The sequence below is a fragment of the Fukomys damarensis genome, unplaced genomic scaffold, assembly GCF_012274545.1.
Source record: "Fukomys damarensis isolate Sample0158 unplaced genomic scaffold, DMR_v1.0_HiC HiC_scaffold_24, whole genome shotgun sequence".
NCBI lineage: Eukaryota > Metazoa > Chordata > Mammalia > Rodentia > Bathyergidae > Fukomys > Fukomys damarensis.
Genome location: NW_022900936.1, coordinates 43,351,597 through 43,370,079, shown reverse-complemented (window position 1 = coordinate 43,370,079; position 18,483 = coordinate 43,351,597). Strand labels below are relative to the sequence as shown.

The window sequence follows — 18,483 nt, the reverse complement described above, 5'->3', positions numbered from 1 at the left end:
TATATATATAACATTAAGTGGTATGCATAATTACCTTATTCATCAAAGACATGGTGGAATTCCCATAGTAATGCAAAGGACTCTTGAGGTCAGAAAAGTTGTATTTAAAACCAGCTAAGTGAACTTCATGGCATATATGGAATGCCAATGTGATGGCAATAATTCCTGTTGTTGGGTGTTTGGGTTTCTGGAGGGGAAATAAAAATTTTTTTAAAAAAGTCCAAGTGAATTACTTGTTTCCAAACATTTGAGTGGCCTAGTTTTATAAAATAATTTCTGAATAGTTAAGCAAATGAAAAATATTTAAACTCTCATATTCCAAGACTCAAAGCTCCAAATGGTATACCTAACACTGAAAAACATATAAACTGTAAATGAAATCTTAGAAATTCTTTTCAAATAAAACTTAGCTGAAATATTAGTTCAGGGGAGAATCATTAAAAGAAAAAACTGATGATAGAGCTCAGTGGTCCAGCACTGCCTAGAACTTGCATGGTCCTAGGTTCAAAGCCTAGTGCTGAAAAAAAGAAAGAGGGAGGAGACTTAAGGAAGAGAGTACTGCTGCAATATTTTTAAAAAACATGAATTGGGCACTTTATGGAAAAGCAAAGCCTGGGACGTTTGAGATGTATAAAATACAAGGACAACTGAATCTAATTGGTAATAGATAGCAGCATGATTACAAAAGAAAGCTTTGTATAAGCCTTAGATACCTAATTTTATTCTCGTAATAATTTAGCTCTAGAAAAGACTAAAAAGACAAGCATCCCTTTTCCCTTTTATATATCTTGAAAACCCATATAATAGGTATGTGACAGAACGTTCTTGGAATGCGAAATTGTTAATTCTCATTAAGATACCGTTCAAAGACAAAAGCTATCTCAAGCTTGTTAACAATTCAAGGATCCCATAGAAATTCACAATTATTTATGATTTTAAAGGGGAGCAGCACAATAAAATCAAGTGAACTTCAAGAGGCAATCTTCACTAAGAGCCTGACAGCCTTCAGCTTCCCCATAATCTTTCCTTTATCCCCCCCACAAAAACTCCACCACAATTCCTTGGCATCTACTAGAGAACAACTGATCCCATCGCTTTTTCCTTCTCCTTGCCCCTCTTTAGGCCTTTCATTTCTTCACACCTCAGAGTCCTTTGCCCATACTTACAAAGAACCCCTATGTTCATCTTCAGTTTTGCACCTGACACCCATAGAAGAGCCTTTCTAACCAGACAGATCTTTAAACCTGTTGAAACTTAATTTCCCAATCATACTGTACCTACAACTACGCAGCAGAATACACAAAGAGAAAAATATGTCTGCCTGGTCAAATGGTAAACATATGGTGGGCACTCTATGTCCAGCCAAAAGTTCCACTTGCCTGACAGATTTCCATTCCTACTCTCCACCATGGAAATTTTATAATTTTCTAGCCTCTAAATGCCTTGGTCTTCCTATTTTAAATTGACAACTCAATCCTTACTTTTCTATGAAAATGAAAGCAGTCAAAAAAGAACTATGTTACTTTCCCAACTACAAATCTACCATCTTACAAGCACCTCCACCCATATTTACAGTGTTCCCTCCTCTTAATGGGTGAGATATCCTTGTTTATGCCTATGGTCAATCCCTTCACTAATTTATATATACTAGCCATCTCTTCTCATCAGCTTTATTTCTACTTTCCACTTTCTCCCCTTGCCATAAAAATTTTCCTCCTGAATCAGTTTCTTCACACAAAAATGAAACAAATTTCTTTGATTCTATGTCATCTTCCAACTTTTGCTGACTTCTTGAGAATTTAATGCCAGCCTTTCTTTCTACCTACAGAAATATTTTTAGACCACCTTATTGGTTTCATTATTCCTTTGGCCTTCTTTGTGATACTTTTAACAGAGTGTGCTGTTTTTTGGAAGTGTACCCCCAAAGATCCATATATAAAAGCTGGGTCTTCAGGGTGGTACTATTAGGAGGTTTACCCTCAAAAGAGATTGTGGGACTCAGCTGACTTCCTCTTTCTGTTTTCAGGTTTGAAATGTGAGCACTCACTATGACATGCATAAGGATGTGCTATCATAACCAGAAGCCCAAAGCATGGAGCCTTTCAATCTTGGACTTTAATTCCAAAACTGAAACTAAACAAATTTTTCCTCTTAAGAAGGCTGTCCTCAGTATTTAATTGTAGTAATACAAAGCTTCCTAATACAGAATGCTTCAGACAGTTTTCCTTAGCCTAAAACCTATGCACTTGCCTCAAAATCTGTCCTGCTGCCCTGAAAACAAACCTACCCACCAGCGCACATAGCCTGATTCTGCTCATATAACACTTAAAATGAGTTTATAAGAGATGAGCCACTTGGACATAAAGAAAGAGACCCCATGAAGGCTGCACAAGGGCAAAAATCCCTCTGCTGAAGGTGGTTTTCCTCACAACATGAAAAACATGAAAGATAACAGCCACATCTAATTTTACATAACTCAGATGTAGCCCTCAGATACTACATCATAAGCCAAGATTCTTTAATAGGTTTTGAAAGCTCCAAAGACACTCTCTCTTACCTCAGCCAGATCTTTAGTTTTAAACCATGACAAGATACATACATACCTGATTTTTGGGAAACACTTTTGGAAAATGAAGCAGATCATAAGCTGCTGTCCTGATAATGAAAGGATCTAATATTCTGATTTGATGGGGTTTATAGATCAAGTTTAAGGCTGGTTTCTTCCAAAAACCATTAGTATTCTGAAATAAAGAATATAGAAAGTTATGGTTGTCTTTTATGTTTTAAAGGAAAAAATACTGAAGGTAATCTAAAGGCAGATCAACTTTGCCAACTTACTATTTTGCCACCAGTCAACAATTCCACCAGCCACTTTAAGTCAAGTGGCTTAAAAACAGTGAGTATCGCCGTAGTATTTGGATCGTTGTAACTGGGATCTGAAAAAACAGATTCTGGATAAAAAAGTCGGAAGGTTGTCCTTCTCCCAACTTCCTCTTCATGTCCTAAAACAGGACCATTATTCATTCTGTGGGTAGTAAAACATGCAAGATATGTAGACCAAGTGAAGCATGAGCCATTTCCTTCAAAAATTTCAGTGGTTTCAGAATTACACAAATAGCCCAACTTGCCAAAGATTAAAACTAGACCCCTATCTCTCACCATGCACTAAACTAAAATCCAAGTGGATTAAAGATCTAAATATTAAAACAGAAACACTAAACTTGCTGGAAGATAAGTTAGGTAGAACTCTCGATGACATTGGCATAGGAAAAGACTTTATGAACAAATCCTCAGTAGCACAGGAACTAGCACAAAAAATCAACAACTGGGATCTCATCTTATTAAATAAGCTTCTGCACTGCAAGAGAAACCACCAACAGAGCAAAGAGATAACCTACGACATGAGAAAAAATTTTTACCAGCTGTTCCTCAGACAAATATCTACTATCTGGAATATAAAGAACTAAAAAAAAAAAAAAAAAAAAAAAAAAAAAAAAAAAAAAAAAAAACAGGCCCGCCAAATATAAAGACCCAATTAAAAAATGTGTAATCTAAAATGAACAGTAATTTCTCAGACAAACAAGTAAAAGCATCAAATAAACATATGAAAACATGTTCAACATCACTGGTCATTTGAGAGATAAAGAGGAAAACAACACAGATTCCACTTCACCCCCAAAAGAATGGCTGCTACCATGAAATCAACCAATAACAAATGATGGTAGGGTTGTGGGAGAAAGGAACCCTTCTTCCTTGTTGCGGGGAGTGCAGACTGATGCAACCACTGTGGAAATCAGTGTGGAGATACCTCAAACAAGTAGGTTTAGAAGTCCCATTTGACCCAGCTATTCCCCTGCTAGGTATCTTCCCAAAAGAATTAAAAGAATCATACCACAGTGATATATGCATACCCATGTTTATAGCAGCACAGTGTAATAGCTAAAACTTGGAAACAGCTCAATTGCCCATCAACTGGAGACTGGATATAGAAGATAACATTGTTTTTTTTTTTTTTAATAAAACGGAGTAATACTCAGCCGTAAAGAACAAGAAACTAGAGACATTATAGCTAAGTGGATGCATATTGAGGACATACTCAAGTGAAATTAATAGGACTCACATGTGTAAATACTAAATCATTTCTCTGCTATGTAAAACTAAAAGTGTAAATAAGGATTAAAATGTATAATTGATATTGTGAAACAGGTAGAAAATGTCTAAAGGAGTAGGGGAAGTGGGAGGGGTAGTGGAAAGGAAAGCAGGGAAAAGAAAAAATATGAGAAAAGGGAAAACATGGAAACAAAGTCTTTGTAAATAGGGAAGGGAGGAAGGGGTGAAGGGAGGGCAGGGGAATGGGGAAAAAATAAGAGCAAAGATACAACATGTAAAGGTATAAGATCTCAGTGATGAATGTAACTGTACTGTGTACCTAAAATGTACCAATAAACTTAATGGAAAAAAATAGCCATTTATTCTGTGTTCTGAAGCCACATAGTAGTTGACCAACCTCTTACACATAATGGTGTATGAAGTATTTTCTTTTCATAAAATATCTGTTTGACCAAAGGAGAAACATTAATTTGTACTAGAAAACTAATGATGGGGGAAATTATAATTCAGTTTTACTTCTAGGAAAACTGAAGACTACAATAAGAAATGGGAACACAGAACCACAAAATACCAGAGTTAAAAAAGAGACCTTGGAGGACAACCAAATAAACCTTCAATTTATAATTAAGAGGCCTGAAGTCCAGAAAGAAAGTTATTTCTCACAATCTTGTTACACATGGACATATATCTAAGGGACAGGTAAGAAGAATAATTTAGAATGGACCTAAAGACCCATCAAAATTGTGCTCTGAAATGAAGTAACCATATAAAATTGCTGTATTACACTAGAGCACAACAAGATGAAGATCTTTTGCTAGGGGGAAATCAAAGAATTACAAGGATCTATTGTTAGGTTTGTGTGTTCTCAGAGCCAAGGTTAGACATGCACTATTTATGTACATACTACAGTCATGCTGTTTAAAAAAAAAAAAGGAATGCCTTGTTTCCAAAACAGTGTTCCTTAGGAGAATAAATACTGTTTTACCCTTTGTCACTGACTCTGTGTAATACCAGACACTCTCAACACTTGAAATGACTTTCAAAACGTGAAAGTAGTGTTTTCCTAACAAGGCTCTAAAACAGTGGTAGCAAACCTACAGCATACATGCTACAGCAGGTGGTTTGTTATTGAAAGCTCTAAAAGGTTTGTCATCACTGTGTTAAATGACCAGATTTAGACATTTATAGGTACAGAAATTTGTGAATGCTTTCAAGTATATTTTGTAAATAAATTATCCCCACTTCCTCAAAATGGATTATAAGAAATAAGGTGACCTTGCCATGTAGAAACCAGTTTTTAGCCCAGCAAAACCCTCAAACATGCCAGGTCACCCTAATATGTTGCCCCAGTGTGCTAGCTTTCCTACAGAAGGGTATTCATAGCTCTTCTTAACACAACACACTTAGGCCCAATGATGACCTTACCTAATCCTTTCATTGAGAAAATACAAACATCTTCATTTTCCTACCACTACATCTAAAGGAGTATTAGTAGCTGTAACCACAGTCTGGTCTTTTCTTCCCATTAAAAGATATTAATCACTCCTGCTGGGCATGGTGGTACAGTATGTAATCCCAGCAGTCTGGGATGCTGAAGCAGGTGGTTGGCAAGTTGCAGCCCAACCTGGGGAACTTAGTGACTTAAAGCGACCCTTTCTCAAAACAAACAACAACAACAACAACAACAAAAAAAAAAAACCAAAAAAAGGTCTGAGACGTAACTCAGTGTGAAGGCCATTCAACTCCCATTACCAAAAATAAACAACCCCCCTGAAAAAAAAAAAAACTACATTTGGATCCAACTTTCTCTCTTTATCATATCAATCTCTTTTGCTACTTTCATGTTGAACAATATGCTCTAGCATCTCCTATCTTCATAAAACAAAATGAAGTAAATCCTTCTTTGTTTCTATAATAATCTCCAACTACCAGCTCATTATTTAACTCCTTTTCTGAGCTAAATTTCTCAAAAGACTTAACTGGTTTCTCCACTTCCTCCACATCCCATCCTCTCTTCTTATCTTCTCTCTCATTCTTGTCATAGGACACCTAAAGCTTGCTTTGTTCAGAGTAAAATAGCTTTAAGCTATTGACAATCTGGTGTCCCTTCTCTATCTTTGTCTAGTGACTTCTCATTACATTTTGGACCCAATTAATCCTTCTCTCTGTCTTGGAACACTTTGCTATCTTGGATTCTATGATCACCTTCTCCTGAATTTTTTCCTACCACTAGACTCTCCATCTCTTTTGTTCATTCTGTTTTTCTTTGTTCAGCTTCCAAGTATTGAGCTCCAAACCTCTGTCCTGCGCCCTCACGTCTCTGTCTATTTCTTCCTGGGGAACATTAGCAGATCCATGGTTGAAATATGTACAGCTCATAGGCTGCTCAAAATTTTATCCAACTACCTACTTAACTTATCCAGTACATATCTCTTAAGCACCTCAAATCTAAAATATTAATATAGAAATCTCATTTTTCCTCTTTACTCCTAGACGTCTTCCCAAGCTTAATAAATTACACCATTTTCCGGCCAATCTCAAGCTAATAACAGAGTAGAAGGCATCATTGGTTCCTTTATTCCAATTATTCCTCATATCTAATAAAACAAATCCTAATCAAATTTTGATTACGTCTATATCTCGTCTGTCCACGCACCTGCTTCTCGCCCATGACAATCCTCTCTCAAGCTACCATCATCTCCTAGATGAATACAGCGATTTAAAAGGATGCTTCATTTGCATCCCTTATCTCTCACATTCCACTGTCTATGTTCAAGCTAGAATATTTTTAAAGCATAAGCAGATTTTATTATTCTCTGCTTAAAAATCTTTAGAAGTGTCCGGCTACACTTAAAACCCAAGATTCCAATCCTGCACAGCCTGCTCCTTGCCTACCTAGGCTTCCAATTTTACCACACTTACCCCACCTTGCTCTCCTCTTACACTACTGGGGTTTGTGGCTTCTTTCAAACTCAAGATCATATCCTCCTGAGGACATGAAATAAACATTCTCTCTGCTTGAACTATGCACCTCCCTAATCTCCAAACTGCTGAGACTATATGGTCACTTAGGTTCAGCTTTAAAATCTCTCTTTAAAGTGGTTCCCAAATAATTACTCATTCACTATAATTTTTAAAAAATTTTCTATGCGGTCATTACTTTTTAATATATTTAATTATATTTTCATCCTTTCATTAGAATGTTAGAATGTCCACAAGGAACAGGAAAACTGTTCTTGTCCACTGTTATCCTATGGCTAGACATATTTCTGGAATAATAAGAGCATTTAATAGTTTCTAAATCAGTAACCTGAAATCTAGGCCTCATGCTAGCCAACAACCAAGAGAGGGATTGTGTAACCAAGTACATAAACAAATTGAAGCAACTCTTAAAACACAGCTGTCCTAACAGGGAAATATACTTTTTTTTTTGAAGAAACAGAAATATATTTACCTTATTATTACATCATAGGAGTCAATTTTTTCTCCTAATGTCTTATTCTTCAAAACTCCTCCATTACCAACCACCACACATTTTTTACATGGTTCACTGTTGGGCAAATCAATGAGAGAGATTAAGCAATGAGTGATTACACAATCTTTTACACAATGAGTGATTACAAGAATCTATCCCTACTTTCCGGAACTCTATTCCAAATTTCACTGTTGCACAAGAGAAAAAGGGTTATTATAATTTATGGATCTAGGTATGTATTAGAAATATGCAAGATTCAAGAAATAAATAATATTCTATAGTAAGATTATATTAGCTAATAAGTATCAACTCTTTGCAGCCCATACACATTCTCTCTCTTGATTGTTATAATCACCTATTAAGATAAGCCTGTTATTTTCATATACAAATGAAATTAATTAAGAAAAATATTACATAACATTTCAAAGTCACACTCCAAAGAGGTGGAACTAGCATTTGGATCCATGCTTTTAGAGTACAAAAAGACCCTTCTACCCACAAGTTTATTTGTTGATAAATACAAGTGTGTTTTGTTACACACAAAGACACTTTTCATCACTGTTACCCATTACTCTGAGATCCCATCTCTGGCCTTCTGTTTTAATCTCCTAAGTGTGGAAATGGACAGTTTCTGTACCCTGCCCATCCTCGGTTTAATTTTCCACACAGTCAACTTTCCAGACCAGTACTTGAAGCTTAAACAAAAAAAAACTCAAAATTCATTCTGTTTTCCTAGCAAAAAGCTTTAAGGTGGACAGGAAGGCAGTCTTTCTGTTGAAGAGAACCATGAATTACAAAATATTGGCTCTCAGTAAGCATAGCTGAGGCCCATCTATCTTCTAGTTCTTTTTTTTTCAGCTTTAATTGAGTTTATTGGTCCATTTTAGGGATACAGTACAGTTACATTCATTGTTGGGATCTTGTACCTTTACATGACAGGTCTTGGTTCTCATTTTTTCCCCTTGTCCCTGCCCTCCCTTCATATCTCCTAGTTCTTACCACCAGCTTACTAGGCCTAGAGAAATTACCAAATAAACCATGGCCTTCTCTTCTAGTAGGTAAAACTACAAAACAAGGTTGTTGAGGTTGTCCTTTCAGGGCCCTTATGGGGAGTGTGGAGAAAACACTGTTTCTTTAAGAACCATGAAATCAGCAAAGCAGCTGAACTCAAAACCTTAAGGCTTTTAGGAAATTAACAAGTGGCAAAATTGCACAAATGCTGTTAAATATTTAAAAATTGAAAACTAGGAAAGCAGGAGCTATTTAAAAGATCTAAGCACTGCCCTGAGTCAGGCTGATAAAACAGCATACACATTCCTATACTCCTAAGTTTACCCTAGCATTTAAATACCCCATCTAATTAGGGGCTGTCAGCTCTCAAAAGTCAGGGTAACACCAGTGTTTACTTCGTCAGGAAAAACGAAAAACAAAAGAACCAAGAACTACCAGTTTCATAGGTGTCAGGGATTCAGGATGTGGAGGTGTGGGGCAAGGGGTGGGGGTATTGTCCTAAGAAAATGTGCCCCAAACAACATATCACAGACACATCACATGTCACAGTGTTTTTTTTTCTTGAAGTATGTAATTAGGTCTGCTTTTAACTAAGAAGGTATTCAAGATATTTTTATAAGCAAGTTTGATTTTAATCCAATTCTAAGTCAAGTTTATCAAGGACTCTATGGGGCAACTGCTGAAAGAGGAGGCTGTTGAGTGAATGTGTGTGTGTGCATGCGTGTGTGTGTGTGTGTGTGTGTGTGTGTATGCACACTTTATTACTGGGGATTGAACTCAGGCCCTTCACACTGAACTACATGCCCCACCATTTTTTAAATTTTGAGACAGGATCTAACTAATCTCTTCTTTCAGGGAATTATTACCAGATCCATCCCATGAATGTTCTATAGTACACTGTATATGTATATAATATATGTATAGTATATGTCCTACACTCATAGCCTACATGAGCTTTCCATAACCTCAGGGTAAGTTTAATGCTACTGAGAGACTGTACCTCCTGAGGCTGGCTCCATCTCCCAACTGGGAACACTAAGCAAGGCTACACACTATTGGGGACGGCAGAACTGGAATAACAGCTGTTCCTATGAGACAACCTGAACTAAAGGACAGGTAGGAATATGTATCTGTAATTATGGTCCCTAGTGTAACTCCCTTCCTCTAAGGAAGGCTGGAGGCCAATCTTCTAATCAATGGGCAGGGTTGCTTTGACCTGAGCCCAGATGCCTTAGGTGGCACTGTTCTGCTGTGGACTATTAGCAGGAAGGACTGATTCTTGTGTACTTGCCTGGGCTCCTGGCTACCCCTGTCTCCTTAGGTGTGAATAACTTTCTGTTACCCTCAGGTGACTATGTAACTTCACCATTTTCTTTTTTGGTATTGAGGATTGAACTGGGGACTTCATGATTGCAAGGCAGGCAGTGGCACTACTGAGATAAATCCCCAGCCCTTCATCATATTTAATTATTACCAGTTAACTAATTTTATGCACATACAGTACAGTGAAGTGTGAGTCCCTAGAGGCAAGAATAGTATCATTTTTATTTCTTTATCCTCCCATCCAATTTCCTATTCACAGGTGCTTTAGAAATCAGTTTGGTTGTTACATTGAAGTGTATAGAAATCATTTTCCTAATTTGTATCTGGAGAAGCAGGCAATGTTACTCTAATTTGGAAATAAACAGAGAAATGCACAAGCCCCAAGCTTCTCACTCAGAAAACAAAATAATTCCAGAATGCCTGAGCACCTGTTAAGGGAAAATCTGAAAAGCCACTGAAATAATAGTGGTAAAATATTATTCTTTCCTCAGTGAAAGGCATGCTTTTCATTAAATTAGGCAAAGCCAGACAAGTCACACTATCGTATGTAAGTAAACATCATTAATACAAAGAGAACAAACCTGAGTTGCTCATTTCAAAAGATTTATGATGTGTCTTCTTTTCTGAATGCTTTAGACATTCATTTTTCCCTTCAGCAGCATCATATACATTAAAATACATTCATCTTCAATGTAACAACCTACCACAGATTCTACTGATCATATTCCTGATACCTATTACCCCACATGCCTTGTAGCAGAGTCCTGCTTTTGTAAGCTCATTTCCTCAGCTAATGATTGGTCTAGAGATAGTCATGTGACTCATTCTGGGCAAGAACATCATAAGAGAGTCCGCTAGGTGTTCTTGAAAGAGATTCTGTCCTGCGTAAAAGAACGGTGGGAGTAGAACACTTCTACCTACCTTTTTCTGCTTAGATGTGTGAAGATAAAGTTAGAGCAGCTGCAGCCATCTTGCAAGTCAGATTGAAAGATCTACAGAAAAACTAACCTGGAGCCCTAACATCAGAGAGCCACTAATTCGATCACACATATCATACAGTATGCAGGTTGTTCACAGTCCAAATACAGGGAGCATCAGTGAGATAACTGTGTATGAATTGGCACTCTCTAGGATTGGGCAATTCACAGTTAGAACAGCCACTAGCAGGACACTCTGCAAGCTGGTACCACAAATCTGCAGAGCTGAAATCACATACTTATGCAATTTGGGCAGTAATAAGTAACTTAATCAGGAAACTATTACTTGCAGCAACTAAACTACTGTATAGGAGATCATGAGTAGAGACCTGCATATTTGTTCTGGTTCCCCTACTTTGGCACCTCTGGCAACATGGCCCAGTAATCTGACCTCTCTGATCTAAGTTTTAGCTTTCATGAAGTTAGGAAATCACTCATGCCCTGAATATTGTTAATCCATTGGATATGACCATTTGCTATGACATGCGTAGCATAATTTTTATAACTTTAGCTAACATGGGACCACAGCAGAGGTAGGAAAAAGGTAGTGCTGTACTTGGGCCTTTGCCACATATGACTCAGTTATGTACTCACAGCTTCCTCTTACACTTAATTTCCTCTGTAATGTACAACAGGGTGATAGAGTAGGAATGCAGGCATTGATATTCTTTATAAAGTTAGGACTGTTTTTAGCAAACAGACTACTAATGTCTCTCTCTCTCTCTTTTTTTTTTTTTTTTTTTTTTTTTTTTTTTAGTACTGGGGATTGAACTTGGGACCTTGTGCTTGAGAAGCAGGTGGTGGAACCACTGAGCTAAATCCCTGTCCCCTAAGGTCTAATTCTTTTAAAAGTTTTCTAAGGGCATGCTCCTCACTTGGTGGGTAACCAATATAATCCCATTCCACTGATGCTTATGCAATGGAATCTCCAACTGACTTGACACAGGTGTTTCCTTTAGGTTACTGTATAACCATTTATGCAGCGGGACAGAAGCATTCTTTAAAAAATATTGCATACTTGCAAAATGCAATGCTGCTGCTTGGGGGTACTGGGAGCTCAGGTTTTGTGCTTCCCACTGAGGAAAGAGCAACATCTCTGGGATCAGAGAAGAGCTGGATGGTGCTAGGAAGCACATGGACAGCCAGAAAGGCTCATGATTTTGGATCATGAACATATTCCAAGTACTCTTTTTTCATATTTCAATTCCCTTAAAATATCCTCAATCTTTAGGGAAAACTGCAACCTTGTGTCAACTGTGCTTTGAAGAACAGAGGAATCCAAACCTGTGAGAGCAACAGCAGCAACATATAGAAAAGATGCAGCAACCTCAGCTGTTGCACAATAATACTTAATTGACTTCAGATTCCTCTGAGTAACACAGAAAGAAAGAGGGACCAGAGAAATGAATGGAGGGTACTGATATAAATAGCTAGCTGTTATGTTTCCTTAGTCCTTTATAGTAGAACTCATTGTTTTTAAAGGTGGACACACAGTCACCTGGAATAAAGACAATATTTTTCCATCCAACTTCCAGCTGCGTATGATCTTGTGATTAAATCCTATCCAATGGGATATCCTCAGTGGTTGCTATACATGTTTATCAACTATTTCTGGTGAGGATCAGTAAAATGGGAGAAGCACTGGTTTGTAGAGTTTGCCAAATCCCATAGTACAAATACTCTCCCCATGATTGGTTTTAAGCTTCCTCCTTGAGGGCACTGAATATGGAACAGGGAAGAAGAGCAGCTCTCATAAATTGATACCAAGCTGGGGGAGGATGTGCACACCTGTAATCCCAGCACTCAGGAGGCTGAGACAGGATCACCATGAGTTGGAGGCCAGGCTGGACTATATAGTGAGTTCAAGATCAGCGTGGACTACACAGCAAGACCCTGGCCCATGAGAGGGGTGTAGGTGTGTGTGTGTGTGTGTGTGTGTGTGTGTGTGTGTAGAGAGAGAAAGTTAGTTGATACCAACTCTCTGTGTGTCATATATGGGCTCTGGGAGATGACCTTAAAGAGGAAGGAAATTCTCAAAGTTTGGGGCATGTCCTTCTCCTCTTGTGCCTCCCTTCTGGCAGTAAACTCCAGCTATCACATGACCAGAAGGAGGAAGTCATGTACTATACAATGGCACAGTCACAACAGAGAAGCCTGGTCCCCTGATGACCACAAAACTGCTGAGCCAGCCTTACAGTGTTTATCCAGCAGACTTCAGATATATACGAAAACTATGAAAACAGGGAAAACTTACATCTTGTAATGAAAATTCATGTCTTCCCGTTTACAGTGGAATCTATCCCAACTGAGGGCATCATGAATACTGTTCAAGATATCTGAACAAAGCTGGTACTTCCATCTACCTGGCAGAATCTTAAAGGATTTAGATTTGAAAAACAACAACAAAAATGTCCAAGCCTTTCTGGTAGTGCCCTGATAGAGGAAAATTCCTCAGCAGAGGAATGAAATATGAGATGAAAAAATGGACACAGGTTGGGGGACAGTGGGGGCAGTCTCAGTGGCAAAAGGGCAAAGGAGCAGGAACAGCTATGTGCAGAAGGGAGGAAACAGTCTGGCCTAGGCACACACAAGTGGTTGAACACCTGCAGGAGGAAGTTTATGAAAGCTACTAAATAAAGCACAGTCTAATTCTGACATAAAAACTAGGCAAGAAGGAAACTTCAAGTCACATTCCCTTAAGAAGCTGACAGGAGCTCACATTTATAGCACCAGGGATCTTTATAAACTACTTGTAGATACTTGCTACAAATATTTAATAAATAGCCCTTCTCACTGATAAGTTACTTACTGGAGTTGGAGCTACCTAGGTTCATGTCCTACCTTTAGCATTTAAAAGATATAACAAACTGTGTTTGTTTTCCTAGCCTCAGTTTCTGCATTTACAAAATTAGAGAGAACTGATCTAAAGCACATGTGCCAAAAGTTTACACAAAGTAAAGCTGTATAAAACAGAGCTATGTAAAACATTAGGATGAAACATTAGGTTGCTCATAATTTACAATCAAAATTGCAATTGATCTGGTGTATAGTTTTAAAATAGAAACTGAAGTGAACCAACCCACATGACAAAATCTACTCTTCATTAATCTTAGTGTCTTACTGATAAAAGTTAGATAAGTCAAACAAAGTCTAATACTTCTCCTTGAACTCTAGTTTCCTCATTTTTTCTCTGTCCACTACCCCCACTTCCTGCACCTAGTAAGCAGCACCTCCATGTTCTCAGGCAAGAGGCAAAAATTCTACCACTACCTTTCTTTCAGTAGATCACATCTATAGATCATCTACATGTTCAGACTGGCCCACCGGTCAGATTTTAAAGTATAGCTTAAAACTTTGTACCTGCCTCTGTAAAAAAAGCTTATTTGCAAGAATTCTGTCGGGCAATTCAATTTCTGTGGGGCCATCTTAGTATATTTTTCTAAGAATTAAGTTGCTTTTGTAGTCAGAAAATTTGTATCTAAGCAAGCTGCTTGATTTTTTAAAAAAATATAATTTTGAATAAGAAAAAGTTGCTTCAAAAAATCTAATAATCAACCTCTAACAAATGAAATAAAAAGGATATTCAGTAGCAGTTTGGAAGACACATGAGAACACGTGGGAACATCCCATGACAGAGGTGTTGGCTGATTAACTGAGGGTGCATAATAGTTCTGGTGGAAATAACTTAGAAAAGATGAATATGTGTTTAAAATGGCTTGAGGGCAATACTGTTCATCAGTAAAACTCTGCAGAATGTTGAGTTAAAGAGTTATGTAGTTCCTAAATTAACTTTCTAGTTTATTTCACCCATAATAAGAAGAAAAACAACTATTCTGCAAATTTTAGTTATGCACAAATGCTGTGGAATGTTCCTAAGTAAATACACTTTACATCTCTTGGGGCACATATTTTGAACCAACTTATTAGCTAAAGCTAAAGATCAGAGATAAGAAAGGAAATAAACTCACTTGTCAAACTCATCAAAGAGATCACAACTCTGAAGTTTTGAAAGAGCAAGTCGAAAATAGTCCGCTGGAAAAACAAATGGAAGATTGTGAATAAAAGATAATCATGGCTTCTTGGATTCATCTTGCTCCCTGCCCCACAAATCCATTTCCAGTTGGTACTGATAAATTAGATTTAATCTTGGAAAAGTCAATGACACAGCTACAATTATCCCACACCATGAAATAAGCACATTCAAAATGATAAATGTTCTAAAGATATCTCTCAATAATCTCAGAAAGAAATAAGATGTTTAATCTGAAATCAATAATAAAAGTAATAGAAAAAACTAGCGATATTAGATAATTCTGAAATTGACATTATAATAGAAGTCAACAGAAGTTTAAATAAATTACATTGTTAAATCCTCTGCAAAATATTTTAATAATACAAACTAAAAACAAACCAAAACAAACAAACAGGATTAGTTGAAGAAATAAAATCTAATTTACAACACTGTAGTCCTGTCACCTCTTGGGTTTTTTGTTTGTTTTTTTTGTTTGTTTGGTTGGTTGGTTTTTTGAGACAGGGTCTCACTATGTAGTTGAGACTGACCTGGAACTCACTGTGTATTCCAGGCTGGTCTCTAACTCACAGAGATCCTCCTGCCTCAGCCTCCCAAGTGCTGGGATTACAGGCGTGGGCCACCATTCCCAGCTACCTCTTGGGTTTTTAAGGTCACTCCAACATCCAGAATTCAAAGCTATATAAGGCAAATCAGTTCTCAATAAGCAGAAGAAAGTGCTTTTGTCACTAAAAGAGAGTTAATTAATTCTTTCTAAATAAAACAAAACTAAAATATCCACTGATTAAATTGAAATACTGATCAAGAGCTAAAGCTTACTGATGAAATAAAATAGGTACAGAGAAGAAAGGTGAGACTGGGAAGAAGTTAACTGTCAGGATGAGCTACTAATTCTAAACTGAAATAGTAAAGCATCAAAACTCATGTAAGTCACAACTGGGCAGAATGCAGCAAAATGGATTCTCAAGGACAACAAAAATATATACCTTTTATATGCTTTTGATTCCATACTGCCTCAAAAACAGTGGATGTTTACGCTTTAAAATGTAATTCCTTTCATCTCATTTCAAAATTAACATCCCTTAGGAATCATTAGGAAGGAGAAAGAGTAAAATGCTTTAAAATTAAATAAATGTGGCTCTCATCAAATACCACTCAAATCTAACAGGGCAGGGTAAGAATGAAATTACTGACCTGATGTTCTTATCCCATAGGGCAAATCAAACTTATCGCTACCATAAATGGAAGCAATCTTTTTAAAATCAGTTGTACACAGAAAAGGGTGAAACTGACGAAACCTGACAAGAGAGGATGAAGAATGTTTACATCAAATGCCTACTGCATTTTCAGGCTTTCAAGGTCACAATTGAAAATAACCGCACTATACAGACCATATTTCATAGTTATTTTAAAATTCTTGAGAAATGATTTAAAACAGTATTTAAATTGTATACAACGGGATATGCAATGGAACTATATGCTGGAATAGCAATACTTTCCAGGTGCTAATAATTTCCCAAATCACCAGATGTATGAAATATCAACTATAAAAGCAAAAGTATAGTAAAAGTTAGATGCCATTAGAATGCAGCTTTTTTCTAATGCAATTAAATTAAGTATTAGGAAATTTGATGAATCTAGGAAGAACCCTGCTTTTGGGGAGTTTTGCCTCATTTTTACTGCCTGCTACAAAGTGCCATATGTAGCAAATGACTGAATGAATTTCAACTCCAAATCAATTTTTATGAAGTAGAATTTGATTAAAGAAAAGATTCTTAAAAGCACATATGAAAATGTTATTTTCTCCCACCAGGACACTGGACTCTGGTCACACGCTGCAGGACAGACCTAGCTCATCCTTACCCCAGCCCCCAAATCCCCTCTTTTCTGACACATCAGTTCTGTGCTTAGTGTGAAGGCTGCAAGTGGGTTTCAGATTGGTGCTGGGCCTTCAGAAGGCTGCAGGACAAAACAGAAATAAACAGCAATAGAGTAAGAGTGAAATAGTTTCAGTTGTGTTCTGGTTTGGTTCCCCATGAGCCATTAAACTTGGGCAAATAATAGGAACTTAATGTACAGAGCTGAATTATGAACAGATACTGCATTCATGTGAAGGAAATGTGGTGCTCCTTGCCCTAAATCTGCTGCATGCCCAAGATTTCAGTTGTGCTAATGACACCACTACAGGGGTCAGCCAACCTGCAGGGGTCATTTCTATATCAGTGTTGGTCCTTTAAGTTCAATATCTGCTTTGGGAAGACAAAGTATCAGCTCACCTGACTTAAGCTTGAGAGAAGACTTTCTAGGAAAAATCAGAGCTTAGATCACTACACCAATAAAGAACTGGTGCTCTTTGGAGTTAGAGAGACTGATAATGATGATAACTAATGATCAGTGTCTCTCCAGTCAAATCTTGTCCTTGGTGCCTGATATTTTATTTCTGAATAAAATAATCTTATAAACAAGGCACCACGCCTCAGACATAGCAAGAGCTCAATAAGTGTTAACTTTATCTATAATAATTATATTACATTGTGTATATATTACAGTGTAGTTTGTTATGACATATTGTATCACATTACATTCTGGGATTGTTAGTCCTACAAATGTCTAGTAAAGTAAGTGAGGTGAACTAATCTGCGTAGAGGAAAGCTATTTCTAGCCAAAGAACAGAAAATGAGGAAGAGGGTTATAAAAAACATTTATGGAAGACTTCTCTGCAGTAAAATTATCAGTGCCTTTTAAGTCAAAGCTATTTTGAAAAAGCCATGAAGCTATGAGAGGGAAGTAACTTGTCTGGGGTCACTAACCCATAGATAACAAATCTGCAATGTGCCCGGGAGGTAAACCTAATTCTAAGGAGAGCCATTCCAGGTTTCTGACCACAGCTTCTTGATTGCTCCTAGGTTTCCTTTATTTCTGAGAAAGAGGCACACTCCAGGACACTGTCTGTAGATAATACTGTTCATAGGGCAAATACAAATCTTTCTGTCCCTTAAACTTCAGACTTACATACTTGCTAATGACTCTTGAATAAATGCTTTAATCTTTTTGGAGTTTCTCAGAAAGAAAAATATCTTCTTGCACTAAAGCAATAGAGTACCTTGATTCCAGAGTAGCATTTTAATCTGTCATCCACCACCTATATGTGACTTACAAAATCAACTGTGTGACCCATGAACAGTATAATTTTAAAATGTGAGTAGAATAGAACACAGTATATCTGGAGCAGTAACAGTAAAACTTTTTTTTTCTTATTATAAGTACATGTGTGTACTATGTTACAAAGTAAAATGTATTTCTTACTATATGAATCATAGTAAAAAAAAAATCTTTGAAGTAGTTTTGTACTGTTCCTAAAGACACACACCCATGGACAGCTATATGATTGCATGTAAAAAGTTGTATCTGCAATTTTCTAGGCAGCTGATTGATTTTATAGGAATCTGTAGCCCCAAAGGATTAAGAAGCAGTAATGGAAAAATACAGTCATGTAATAAATTATGAGTTCTGATTTCTTCATGAAAGAAATGCTAAAAAGCTTCTAACTTTGTACA

At 37.1% G+C, this 18,483-nt stretch overlaps 1 protein-coding gene across 6 annotated transcripts in view; it reads right to left on the bottom strand.

The window, feature by feature from the left end:
* St3gal6 (ST3 beta-galactoside alpha-2,3-sialyltransferase 6) overlaps window positions 1–18,483 on the bottom strand; it is a 57,379-nt gene that overhangs the window by 1,907 nt on the left and 36,989 nt on the right. For all 6 annotated transcript variants that reach the window (XM_019209845.2, XM_019209846.2, XM_019209847.2 and 3 more), the window contains 6 exons: window positions 16,121–16,224; window positions 14,865–14,928; window positions 7,565–7,660; window positions 2,839–3,025; window positions 2,604–2,741; window positions 35–187 (listed from right to left, as the gene is read on the bottom strand). In XM_019209845.2, coding sequence (XP_019065390.1) covers window positions 35–187; window positions 2,604–2,741; window positions 2,839–3,025; window positions 7,565–7,660; window positions 14,865–14,928; window positions 16,121–16,224 — 742 coding nt within the window. The remainder of the gene's footprint in view (window positions 1–34; window positions 188–2,603; window positions 2,742–2,838; window positions 3,026–7,564; window positions 7,661–14,864; window positions 14,929–16,120; window positions 16,225–18,483) is intronic.